Source organism: Paramisgurnus dabryanus, chromosome 10 (assembly GCF_030506205.2).
Source record: "Paramisgurnus dabryanus chromosome 10, PD_genome_1.1, whole genome shotgun sequence".
Lineage (NCBI taxonomy): Eukaryota > Metazoa > Chordata > Actinopteri > Cypriniformes > Cobitidae > Paramisgurnus > Paramisgurnus dabryanus.
The window spans coordinates 28,889,419-28,903,775 of NC_133346.1; the positions used below are offsets into that span (position 1 = coordinate 28,889,419).

At 40.1% G+C, this 14,357-nt stretch overlaps 1 protein-coding gene across 1 annotated transcript; it reads left to right on the forward strand.

The window, feature by feature from the left end:
- Positions 1-4,879: 4,879 nt before the first annotated feature.
- LOC135718355 (uncharacterized) lies at positions 4,880-7,424 on the forward strand. Its single transcript, XM_065240705.2, has 2 exons — positions 4,880-5,054; positions 5,677-7,424. Exon 2 carries the CDS (start codon positions 5,976-5,978, stop codon positions 7,239-7,241), a length of 1,266 nt encoding a protein of 421 aa, XP_065096777.1. The 5' UTR covers positions 4,880-5,054; positions 5,677-5,975; the 3' UTR covers positions 7,242-7,424.
- The last annotated feature ends 6,933 nt before the right edge of the window (positions 7,425-14,357 follow it).

Below are 14,357 nucleotides of genomic sequence, written 5' to 3' on the forward strand. Positions count from 1 at the left end.
AGAGGAAAAAGGACATGCCCTTGTTTATAAGGGAGACAAGCAACCTTCCGGTAAAGGTCTTCGGTTTGCAATAACTTTGTCTTTGTCCGTTTTCTTTGAACATAGACTAATTTCAATAGCCTTGACTCACATGGCTTCTTAAAAAAGTCTCTTGTGTCCTTTTGGCTCAGCACATCACATACCAAAGTTCCATCTTGCTTTTTTTCCTTCACAAATGCAAAATTTTCATTGTGAAGCATAAAGCAGTGGTCTTTATCTTTGGTTGATATATAAAAACATGACCTTGTCTCTTGAGGCTTGTTGATGCCTTTCTTTGCATTTTCGATCTCACTCATCCGCTTTGTTACTTGAGCAATTGGATTGTGGCTATTTTTGACCAACCTTTTTATTACTTGCAGATGATTTTCGAATGGGAAACATGAGATGTCATTTAGTGAACAGTTGAAGCGAGAAGCATCTTCATGCAGATGCAACAGGCAGTGCACATTGTAGACTGCAAATGTTTTTCCATAAAGGTCATCACACCTTTTAACAAAGTATTTTAGAAGCTCCTCAGCATATGCAATATGAACGTTGTGTGTTCTCATCACCCCGGATTTCCACCGACTGCGGAACGGCTGCGGATCCGTTGCGGAACGGCGACGGAGTCAATCGGTTTCCATTCAAGTCAATGTGTGTATTTCCACTGACTGCGCTCCGAATCCGTCACAGCTCCGGCCATCCGCAGCCCTCCGGCACAAATACGCAGAGCTTCTATTTTTGACGGATGCCGGACAGCTCCGCAGGGCTGAGCCATGACTTTATCGCGTGATCATACCTGAATTCGCGAGATCTCGTGTTTTTTTCCTTTGTTAAATCTTTGCAATACAAACATTACAAAGTCATTAATACAGAAACAACAATAATAGACAAGAACAGAGATAGGGGTAGTTAAATGATAAAGTATATGGTATAATAAATACATTAAAGATAGAGCATAAATAAATGGTTTTAGCAGCTTTCTTATTTTTTGAATTTTGGATGGATTTGATGTACTGCTCTGTCTACGCGAGATCTCGTGTTGTGATCTGGGCTGGTTTGTTAAAACGTCATAATTAAGTCATAATTGGCGGAGACAGAACTAGGTATCGTGCGATCATCACGTGAATTTGCGAGACCTCATGGGTCCTCATCACTTCAGCACGCAGCCGCTCTGCAACCAATACGGAACTGGTGGGTATTGACGGACGGCCGAGTGCGGAGCCGTAACGCAGCGGAGCAGATCTGCAGCCGCTCCGCAGTCGGTGGAAATCCGGCGTCAGAGCTCAGCAGGATTGACAGAGCCACTGTCAATGTCAAAAAGTGAGTATACACTTCCTGTGAAACTACATTTCGAAGAACAATTGGTCCAGTATATAAAACAAACTGACGAAATTCAGTGGCTTTCCATCTATCCAGTTCCCTCAAACCCCTGGGCTGCCTTGCAAACTCACTTGGCATGGACTCCTCGTCTGTTCTTGCTCTAAAGGTCTCATGACTGTTGAAAACCACTCTACCTTCCCACGATCCTTTGGCCAAACACCTTTCACAGCTGGAGTACCCATTGTGGTTCTTTATGCACTTTAAAAATTATCTTGCTGGTGCATCACATATAAAGGACTTAAGGCTAATAGCATAAAGTTTACCTTCATACTCCATCCCAACAGCTTTGAGATGCTGAAACTCTTCCAAAAGTTCTTTGACAAAATCATCCAAAGGACTTGGCTTTGCTGTTCCACAGAAAAGTGCAACAATGAAAGGATCAAAATTGTGAAACTGTGCCAATATGGGCCAAAATTTAACACTGTTTGATTTAAAAAGTGGTAAGCCATCAATGTTCACACACAACTCAACAAGGTTTTGTGAAAAGGATTGGCACTGTGCAATCTTTAGTTTAATGCCTTGTTCTAATCCATAATAAATGTACTGGCCATTACATCTAGAAAGACATTCAACGGTTTTGGGGGTTGAAAGGAGGGTGCGTGCATCCTTTGGCACATGGTGCCCATGTCTACGTAGGATACCTAGTAGCTCATTCAATGACGTTTGAGTGATTGAATTACTTGTTGACCAAGTCCTTAAATCACAGCCAATATTTGGTGTATCACTGTCAGGGTGTAAACTCAGGATTTCAGGCTCAGAGTCAGAGGATTCTACATGCTCTGTGTATCCATAATCAGATTCGTTATCCTCTACAACTTCTTGAAGTCCATCACTTGTATCACTTGGTAGCGTATGAATATCAAGGTTGTCATCACTATCCAACTGAGCAATGGCATTAACTTCTGCGTTTCTTTTTCTCCAACTTCTTAAGTAAGTCATATCTGCAACAGTAATATAAGTGTATTTTGACATTGAACATTTTGGAAATGGATTTGATTTTTTTTTAAAATCAAAACTTTTACAAAGTTTTATAGTGTTCGCTAATTATAGGAGGTACATTTATGTGCAGACATCATGATGCTTGCTTCAATTTAACTTCAATTTTTTTAAACAGTGTAATCCTGGATTCTCTCGAGGACTGCAATGTTTTGTAAGGATATCTTTCTTGTAATAATATTAAGTAATATTTGTAGTTCTTGAGATCAGTTTAATTCTCCACTCTCAAATATTTTGTTAGAAAATTCCCAAATATACCAATTGTCTAAATAATTGGTTAGTCAAATACAAAAAAAAATATATTTTTTTTAATATAACTGCATTTTAGATAAATGTATATGTTTAACTAAAACAATCAAGTAAATGCAATTTATTCAGAGATTTTCTTAATTTCATAAAGTTAATTATTACTGATATTTTCTAAGCCACTGAAAGTTTTTTAGAGTGTGTACTGTAGAGAAAATGCACACGCATATCAAGCTGCTCTGTCACCACTATGACAACCTGTGGAGTCCTGTACAGGTCAATTTTTGGAGACCCGCCCCCGCAAAGTTCACCACCAGATCCAACCCGTCACTAGCCTGGTCCAACCAGACTCTCGTACATTCATTTCATTTGTACAGAGAGTCTGGCCACACTCCATTGCAAAGCATTACTTCCGTTAAGGAGGGTCTATTGTTGAAGTTTAAAACTATTGGATCTGCCCAGAGTCACTCAGGATCTGCCAAAGCCAATCGCTAACGTGTGGTCGTGACGTATATCACGCACCGAAACCGTCCGGAAACAACAAGTCAGAATAATCAGACAAACAAAACTTAGCAAATCTGGTTCTTGCTCCGGCTTTAACTTCTGTATATTCGGCAGTTTTACAACAACGGACCGAATAGCTTTTCTAACGTCTTTCTCCGCTGCCATTACTGAACTACAACTCAAACTGACGCACGACCTCAACGTCATCGCTCTTAGCCGCCCCCATCTATTCGCTGATTGGTCCTGCAGATTTTTGCAGGAGAAAACGAAACTCTATAGAGAAATCCCAGACGTACTGCTGAAGCGAAATGAAAATTAAGCGGAAGCACGTAGGAGGGCGGAGCCAGGCTAACCCGTCACCCGTCCGTGATATCAAAATTAAATCCGCACTCACCCAGAGTCAGACCGTTAATATTTGGCCCATTAACTGTTACCTGACCCATACAAAATCCTTCCAATTAAAGTGCTTCATTTTTATTTATTTATCCAGTTAAAATGTTGTTGTTGTTGTTTGTTGGCTCAGTCTGAACATGTTAAACAATGATTATTAAATCAAACAACAATATCGTTTAAGGAAAAGGAAGAAAGAATAGAAGCGAAAATTACGAAATTTTAAATAAATGGTATTATATAAAAATACATGATAATATTGCGTAGTTTTATATGTACTTTAGCGTTTCATACTGTAAAATATTTGATTTACCAATAAAGAACAATATATAAATACACATTACATACATGCACATATATCAGTAGCCAAGCAATTTAAACTTTTAATTTATCTATAAAATAAACGTAACGTGATGAAAACGTTATAAGAAACATTACACTAAAGAGTAACAGTAATGTAAACATGTAATGTAACCCGAACTGTTGACTCTAATGGCGACGGATAGCCACCTAAACGGCGACACCTTCGCGAAGTGAAACGCGTGACGTCCAATTCTCAATCTTGAACTTCACCATCTAGCTCACAATGGGTTTTTGTGCTTGCTACCATAAAGGAAAAACACAAGCACGTAGCCGTACAGCTAAATTCTCTCAGTTAAGTTAGGCAACCTAGCTGAGGTAACATCGTAAAGGAAGTTTATAAATAAGTTTGTTATACCAAACAAAGCATAAATTAATTAATCTGGAAATCTACCTCGAAATAACATAACTAAGTTACAAAATAATCACAAACAGTTAAACTATAATGGCTTATTAATATTCGCAATTTGGTAATTTATAAGCTAACTGTCCACGGGTGTGGCGGTGGACACTCGTTAAGTTACGTTTACAATAAAACAGTCAGGTTTGGTTGAAATAAGGTAAACGTTTCCAACACTTATTTTGCTATCATATCCAATTATTTTGTCATAACTACTTACTTTACACAGCTGCTTTCTGAGTCTTGAAGAGCTTTCTGTGTCTGGAAGAGCTTTCTGTAATCTGGCGGTTGGCAACAAGCTTTAATGGTGCATTACCGCCAGCTGGAGGGGTGGGGTAATTATAGAGGGTTTTCACCGACGTCACGTTCTGGGCGGTAACCCGTATGCGCGGCCATCTTGGAGGCACTCGGTGTAAACAACTGAACAGAGTACAATGGAGATGAGTACAATTTGATGCTTTAAGTGAATGTTGCCATGTCGAAACAACTAAAAAGCTCATCAAAACGCGTCCAAGATGCAAAGGAATATAGAGAAGGACTTGGACCACTAGAAAAGGCGCGGTATTTGGAGAAATAGATTCTTCCGTCCATAGCATATCCCGATATAGTTAACTACCTGGTTTTCTCGCCGAGCCCATACACAGCGGAAGACCTTAAATCCTACAAAGGTTTGGATGCCTATAACCAGATGGTGTGTGGATGGGTGAGGGAGACGCAGTACCAAGTTATCAACGACCGTTGTGTTGTGAAGGCCAAAGTAAGTAAAGTTAATGCAATAACGTCTTTAATCAACCTAGCCTTAACTGTATGATATCATTGCGATATTCAAGGTATAACCAAGTGACTCTTAATCGTTTTCTTTTTTCATTTCAAAGACCCCCAGTTTGCTATCTATACTTTACATTAACTGAGTTAGTTTCATAGTATTTTATTCTATCATATATATGTACATGTACAATCTGACACCCCAAAAAAACCACACACTATTATATTGAAAAAGAGTACATTATAAAAGATGTAAACAACACTGGTCCAGAAGCACTTCCTGTTTCAGTTTTTAACACTAGATAAACGTTGGGATAAAATAAAACAAACAGAACATATAGAACTGAATCAAAAAGTAAAACAAACATCTTCGAGATAATGATATGTGAAATAAAAAACAGCCACAAACTGAAACAGGAAGTGTTTCTGGACCAGTGTTGTTTACATTGTTTGAAATGGTCTATATATTCCTACCCTTCAGTTAAAGATGCCTTAATTATGAATCAGTGATGCAGATAAGCCTACATGTTATTATTTATTGATGTAAAAAAGTGGTGAGAAACTATTTTGTTATTCTTAGAGTCTTATATTTGGTTTTCTTGTTTTTATTTCAGGTACTCCATTCTCAATCAATCCGAGAAACACCCCTCGAACCCTGGATAATCGCTGAGAAGTCTGGTCGTATACTTGGAGCCCACTGCACATGTATGGCTGGCCTTGGAGAAACATGCACACATGTTGCTGCATTATTGTTTCTCATTGAAGAAACAGTGAAGTTGAGGGACTCAAAGACAGTGACGCAAGAAAAGGCATATTGGCTGTTGCCTACTGCACTATCAAAGGTGGAATACAGGGAATGCCAAAAGATTGACTTCACTGTAACAAAGAGATCTCAAGTAAAAGAGTTGGCAAGATGAATTATGCTGCTCATGGACCGTCACTTGAGGAACAAAGTGCTAGTGATTTTTCTACTAATAAAGTTAAGAAAACACAACCACCAACCAGTGATGAACTATCATCATTATTCAGTGCTCTTAGCACAACTGGATCTAAGTCTGCTATTTTGTCCCTTATTGAACCTTACTCTGACAGTTTTGTCCCCAAAGTGATTGGAGAAAACTTCCCTCCTGTGTTGACTGAATTGAGAAAGGATGAAGCAGTTCACATGGATTATAGTGATCTATTGTCTATGTGCAAAGATGTTGACATTTCGGTATCAGAGGAGCAAGCAAAGGCAGTTGAGGCCGCTACAAGGGATCAAGCGTCCTCTAAATTGTGGTTTCGATTTCGTGCTGGTCGAATAACAGCATCAAAAATGAAAACTGCATGTTGCACTGATCCAAAACAACCATCACAAAGCTTCATTAAAAGTGTTTGCTATCCTGAGTCATACAAATTCACATCAAAAGCCACAGATTGGGGATGTAATCATGAGAAATTAGCACGTGACATGTTTATAGATGTGCATAAGGAAGCTCATGAAAACGTGAAAGTACACGACACCGGTTTCTTCATAAATCCAAGTGTGCCATTCTTGGGTGCTTCTCCCGATGGTATTGTTTCTTGTGACTGTTGTGGTGTCAGTGTAATTGAAGTGAAATGTCCATTCTGTGTGAAAAGTGACAAGTTAGAGAGTGTATCTTACTTGGAGAAGGACAGTGAAGGGAAACTGACACTTAACCGAAACCACCACTATTTCTACCAGGTGCAAACTCAACTTGGGGTGTGCCAACTGGAATCAGCATATTTTGTTGTTTGGACAGAAAAGGATTTGCATGTTGAGCAAATTTTACTTGATGAAGAGTTCTGGGGTATGATATGCCAGAAAAGTAAGAACATTTTCGACACAGCAATTATGCCAGAGTTAGTTGGCAAGTTTTACACAAGGCTTTCATTTCCCATTGCCACTGTGTCCTCACAACCTGGAATATTTGCCTCAGCTGAATCAGAGGGTTCTGATTGTGCTGCAAGTGCCAGTGACCAAGGAAAAACCTGGTGTTTATGTGGCCAGTTTGAGTTTGGAAAGATGATTCTATGTGATAATGCAACATGTAATATTAAGTGGTTTCACTACTCGTGCATTAATGTTAAGATTGCACCAAAGGGAAAATGGTATTGCCCACAGTGCCAAAAGCTACCCCAGTCTCTGCCAAAAAAAAGGAAAGAAACCTCCAAATAAAAACAAAAAAGAAAACTTTTTTTGTTGGCTGCTGTGAAGTTCACATGCACTTTGTTCTAATGTAGGTTAAATTATATTTAATTCATTTAGTATTGTGCAACTTTTTTTGAAATGTGACATGTTCTTTTAATATTTTTGGCATTTGATTTCAAGTTGGTGAGATTTTTGTAAAGCTATGCTGACAAAAAAGTTATACCCAAGTTACATAAAAAAAATGTTTACAGTTAGGCTTTGCACTATATTATAATGTATAATTTATAGTAGTGTAAAGTTTATAAGTGTTCTGATAAAAGTGTGTTTTTCCTTTAATAAATCTGTGTTCTAATGATCGTGACATGCTGTGTTTTTCATCCACAACAAAAGAATAACAATGACTTTATAACTGTAAATGAACAATTTATAGATCATTTTCGGCTATATAGACAAGTCCAGACAATGGAGTAATTTATATTTTTATTGGCAAAGTGCATATAAAAATATACTTCAGTCAAAATCAACTACTGATGGACAAAAATTCACCAGAGCACAACAGACAAGTCCAATCTTATCTATGGTACAATACCCATCACTATCTTTGCACATCAAGAAATCAATTGGCAATATTCCGCCAAAAATAGTATATTTCTGGCGCACACAACCAATCACACGTTCTACATGAATCCTGACGTGGGCAATTTTCCTTGTGGTTTCTAAGTCAACAGGAGCTAACTTTGACTTTCCACGAGTGAAGGCTGGAATTTGTACATGAGCCATTCTACAACCTAAAGTGGCCTGAATATTAAAGCCACGGTCAGCAAGAACTAGATCACCAGGAAGTATTTTGTCCAAAAAACCACAGTTTTCAGTTATGTATTTGTCACTTGCTCTCCCTCCCCATGCATTTGAAATTTAGGAGACTGTGCCCTGGGTTGTAATACCAATCATAAATTTAACTGTGTTATGGTGCTTGTATGAAGACCATGTTTCTGCTCTTGCTTTAAGTTTAGAAGGACGTTCTATAAAAACCTCAAAACAATTAATAATAACAGCACATTTTTTCCCAAAATTTTTCCTGAATTGCATTGGCATGGCTTTTGCAATTGATCTCTTTCTGGCCATATGATAAGTGGCTTCATACGAATAAACATGACATCAATGACATCAGTGACTATCCTTGAAGCAGTGGCTATTGACACATTGAATGCATATGACAGGAAGGTTGTGGAAACATTGAGCCTAAGACGCATCAATGTCAGCATCAACTGCTTAAACTTATCAAGTGACTTCCTCACAGGGAGGTGGGGACTAAGGAATGTAAAGAGTACTAACAGTAGCTGGTATGTAGGTAGGCCAGTGAAAAATAAAACCTTTTCATCCTTATCAACAAAGGCACTTTGGTCATAGGAAGTGGACACATGTGCAACAACAGAGCTTAATTGAATGTTTTCGGTTCTAAGACTTTGAAGTTCAGTGGTCATAGCCTCAATGTCATCACCAGTCAATTCAGTTTGAGTCCCTGTGCAGCAAAAATTATCACTGACATAATCAGTTGTAGTGGGGTCATCATCAGTCTCTGCAGCAGCGGCGGCAGCAGCTTCAGCCTTCAGTCTCTGCTGGGTTCGGTTCATGCGACGCTTGTAGCGTGAGTTCCCTGTTTCTTTGGTTGACTGAGGTGAACCTCCTTGCCGACCTGTCAGTCAAACAGATGGCACCCAATCTGGGTCATCCTTTTGGTATAGGTCAGACTTTTTACCTGGAATATTATGAGAAATACAGCACATTTTAGCTCTACATTTTAATAATGATAAGAATAACATATTAAGTCATTAATGCCACATGCAGTAGCTTTATATGAATTATATTATGTCAATGTCAGCTTTATTTATATAGCAAATTTAAAATAGCCAGTGTCCTTCCAAAGTGCTTTACAGTAAAATAAGCACACAGTAAAACAATAAAGCAATAATTGTTTTTACTATTTACTATTAAAAATATTATTATCATTAAAATTTGTTATGAGCAGCTGCAATCAACATTTCACAATACCTGACAAGAAATGTGCCGAACAAATTCGAATGTTGTCCAGATTTTTCCCTCGTAGATCTTGGTTGAGCTTTGCTAACCACAAGCGCCTCCTTTCCTCTGATAATTTCTGGCATTCCTCTCCCTGGTTTTTAATAACTTTTGGAAGTCGATAATATTGCAAATGTTTTTCTCGATCTGTCCTATTGGTACAACCTGAAACACGGCAATAATTGACCATTTTCCTTGAAGACGTTCTTAATATCCTTCAGTGTCTGTGCTTTGTTATGATGCGGAGTGCCTCCAAGATGGCGACTTCCGGTAATGATGACGCGTCGTGAAAACCCTCTATAGCATGAATCCTCATTGCGCCTCAATCGCAGTTTCATATTTTTTATAAATTTGACGGAACATGTAAAACACTTTACATATATTTTAGTTAATAATAAATATGGTTTGGTAATTTGTTTTCTCCGTTGTTTTAGCATGTATAACAGATTATGTAGCTGTCTTAGATTATGAGTTGAAAACATGGTCAGTTGAAAACACGTAGTCAAACAGTCCAGCCAAGACTACTTAGTTGAAATCACGTCGTAAACCAGTCCAAGGCGGACCGACTTATTTTCAACCATATTTCAACGTTGAAAGACCGTAATTGTTTACTGGGCTGTTGGAGGACAGGATCAGAATTAATAATGGCCCAATTCTCCTGAATAATCTGTTTATTCGGTCTAGCCTCCATACTATATTGTGTAACAAAAAATTGAGTTTCTGTCTTACGTCCCTTCTTAATGAAGGTATCAGAACGATTCAAGAATTGGGCTCTGAAACATGCATTAGCGACGATATCTGATTTGTGGGCTCTTTTAATAAAACATTCTGACATATTGTCTGCCTCAGTGTTAATTTCGTTGACGAAGACGATGACGAAAAATATTCATCAACGAACCTTTTTCACAGACGAAAAATTTATAAAAACTAAAAAGTCAGATATGATGACGAAGACTGTAACGAAATATAACTGACCCTTTAGTCAATGAGTAAAAATAAGACGGAAATTTTAGGGAGGGACGAATGGAGAAGAGATCCAATCAGAGCTACTCATTTTGTGGGACAAGTTGGGAAGAAATCCAATCAGAGTGAATCTTTGAGGGTAGGGTTGATCTATGCAGAAGCAGGCAGCAGAGGCATTTTAAAAACCTGCGGCAAGTTTAGTTTTCACAAAAGGTTGTTTACATTATATTTAGTTGTACAGTCTTAGTTACCCAGCTTTGGCTGATTTCAGTTGACTTCGCTCGTTAGCAACATGCTAACATTTTGCAGTACACCCGGTCCGAAGACATGTCTCATTGACAACAAAAAGGTAAGAGCAAACGTCTAATCTGGTCACACTTCAAATATGACAACAAATATGAGCTGTAGAGACGCCTCATCCAGAAACATGCGAAAGTAAGCACACACGTTAAGGTTATTTTATCAGATAAACCCCCATGTTTTCTCTAAACTTGGAATAATGTCACAGGTCGGGGCAGACCACAGATGTAAACAAGCCGCGCCCCTTCCTAGTTTCCACCTCGAGGAGGTCCCAAAGTCAACCCAATGACCAGACAACACCAGCGTATGTACAATTTAAAAGAACTTTATTTAATTATTTAAAATATATAGGGAAAAGGGGCAAATGGCGCCCTCCTTTTTCTCCTGGAGGCAGATTAAAACAATAAGGTAAGTGGTGGTTCAGTGTTATGTATACCTGGGGGTCTTTCCGGCGACAGGCTGGTATATCCCTTGACGCTTCACTAGGATGTATCAGGTAAATCTCTCTCTGACAGCTGGATTCACACCCTTTTCGTCTTCCGATCCTACACTGTAAACACAGAATACTTCTGGTCAATGACCAAGGCTCTTTCTCTCTTCCAGGTACCTGTGGCCGGGTACACCTCCAATTCTCCCCCGACGTCTGACCCGGACAGGCTCCCCACGGTAAATAGCTACAGGTATTTAATTCGGGCTCTCTCCTTCTGCAGGCTTTTGACTGTAACACAAAGGATTACTTGGCAAACACTGGGACTTTCTGTCTCTCTCACCAGATCGGCTCGTGACGACAGACAGGTAAGTACTTCACAGGTATGGTACTCGGTTCTCTCTCTTTCTGCAGGCTTTTAGCTGTGACACAGAGGATTACTTGGCAAACACTGGGACTTTCTCTCTCACCAGGTTGGCTCGTGACGACAAACAGGTAAGTACTTCACAGGTATTATACTCAGGTTCTCTCCTTCTGCAGGCTTTTAGCTGTAACACAGAGGATTACGTAACAGACACTGGGACTTTCTCTCTCACCAGATCGGCTCGTGACGACAGACAGGTAAGTACTTCACAGGTATGGTACTCGGTTCTCTCTCTTTCTGCAGGCTTTTAGCTGTCACACAGAGGATTACTTGGCAAACACTGGGACTTTCTCTCTCACTAGGTTGGCTCGTGACGACAAACAGGTAAGTACTTCAAAGGTATTATACTCAGGTTCTCTCTTTCTGCAGGCTTTTAGCTGTAACACAGAGGATTACGTACTGTAACAGACACTGGGACTTTCACTCTCGCCTAGTCGACTTGTGACGACGTGCAGGTAAGTACTTCACAGGTATGGTATTCAGGTTCTCTCTCTTTCTGCAGGCTTTTAGCTGTAACATAGAAGATTACGTAGCAGACACTGGGACTTTTACTCTCACCTAGTCGACTTGTGACGACGTGCAGGTAAGTACTTCACAGGTATGGTATTCAGGTTCTCTCTGTTCCTGCAGGCTTTTAGCTGTAACACAGAAGATTACGTAACAGACACTGGGGCTTTCACTCTCACCTAGTCGACTTGTGACGACGTACAGGTAAGTACCTCACAGGTATGGTATTCAGGTTCTCTCTCTTTCTGTAGGCTTTTAGCTGTGGCACAACGGATTACAATTACAGATCCAGGAACTTACACTGGATGGTCGGGCAGCGCCTTACATAAAGCAGAGGCGAGTTAGCTTTAGCTACTGCATCTCTTCAACTTTTCTTCGAATTTTAGCAACTTTTGGTCATTCAACAGATACTGACAACATTGGATACTTCTCTCGAATGGTGGACTTACAGTGACTGCACTTCAAACTGTTGGTGATTATGCTCCAAACCTTGAGATGCTAAAGCGTCGTGATATCGCCTTCCCAGAGGCCTCTGGCACTGCAAAGGGGGGAACTAGCACCGTCACGCCGAGCCGAACGCTACCCTCTCCTCTCTTCCACTTCAGCTACAGAGAACTGGACAGGGGCGCACCTTTGAAGAGGCTCCGTGACAGATGTGATCTGATCTTCGCCACCCTTCCTATAACTGTACGAGGTTCTTCATACACACGAACACTTGTTAATATGGGTTTTACTCACAGCAGTCTAGGAAGTCGATGTCCTTCACCACCGTTTCACTGAGTCAGGCCGAATCCAAGGGATGACCAAAACAGACACCACACTTAAAGTTTCAATACAGGGACACACACACAGCATATATAATGGGTTGTTTAACCGGCTTCCACAGCCTCTCGTTCTCCCACGGCAGATTCAGTGAAGGGAAGGGGGCTACTGACAATACAAACACAGCATACCACTGCACTAATTCAAAGTGTATTCTCACAGCAAAGGCACAGACTCACCCACAGCACTCTATGTGAACATTAAGGTCACAGCCCCGTCTTCGTTGAATTAAACCTGGGACCGGTTGGCGTTGGAAGTGTAGGCCAGCAATATAAACGTCACCTAATTACGGAAGACTCACAACACACGTTGGACAAGATAGCTCCACAATACACACTGTATCAGACACTGAGTACTCACAATGGTTTAACGATGGCCTCCTTGGTCTCATTCTCCTATAGACTGATGAAATCCTCTTCACCCATGTTCAAATACACCACTCTAATCTTCTCCAGCAGCTCCAAACACAACAGTGATGCACATAAATCCATTAATTTCCAAAATCTTCAGAGATATCACATACTCAGCCTCTGGCTCTGTTTTCCTCTTCTGCTTCGTTTACCAGTAAACAACAACTCCTACAGTTTCCAGCGTGACTGTGCCCAGGTCCTTTCTCTTCAACACCGAGACGGTTTGTCAAACACAGCACAGCTACCACAGCGCCAACGATGAACCCCAACAAACTACAAACTCTTTGTGTTTAAGGCTGTGTTTTATATCCCTTTCTTCTTCACAACATCCAATCCCCAGCCGCTACGTTTATCATCCACACCTGTTTTCAATCGGCTTGATCGCGGCGTTTACCGGAAGTTCCGGTGTTCCTACTTTTCCGTCCGGGCGGAACCAATCTTCCCCATCTTTGGTTCCGCCCCCTTAGAAATCGTCACCGTGTGACAATAACATAGAAACTAAAGGAATACAAATCTGAACTGTATTGATTGTATTGGATTGTCTGAATTAATACGGAGTATAAACATTCAGTGTCGTCAAATTTACTGAAATGTGTAACGTTACTATTATAGTGGATGTTGTGCTGTTACATGACTGGACAAAGTGCGTGCGTTTGTGTCTGTCTGTCTGCGAGTGTGTGTGTGTGTGTGTGTGTGTGTATGTGTGTACCTGGTAATTATCACGTTGTGGGGACCAATTGTCCCCACAAAGATAGGAATACCAGTGTTTTTGGGACCTTGTGGGGACATTTTGATGTCCCCATGAGGAAACAAGCTTATAAATCTAACAAGATGATGTTTATTGAAAATCTAAGGTACAAGAAAGGTTTTCGTGATGGTTGGGGTTAGGGAATGGGGCAGGTAAGGGGAATAGAATATACAGTTTGTATGGTATAAAATGCATTACGTCTATGGAATGTCCCCACAAAACATGGAAACCAGAATGTGTGTGTGTGTGTGTGTGTGTGTGTGTGTGCGCGCGTTGGTTTTTGTGATTTATGAGGACATTTCACATGAATACACGCCACACTATGAGGACATTTTGTATTATGAGGACAGGGTCGGTGTCCTCATAATACGGACAATGTAGAAGTGCTTCTAGGGGTAGGAGGAGCTTAAATTCTAATTTTCTCTGAAAGTCCCTATAAATCACAATGATCAGACTTTGTGTA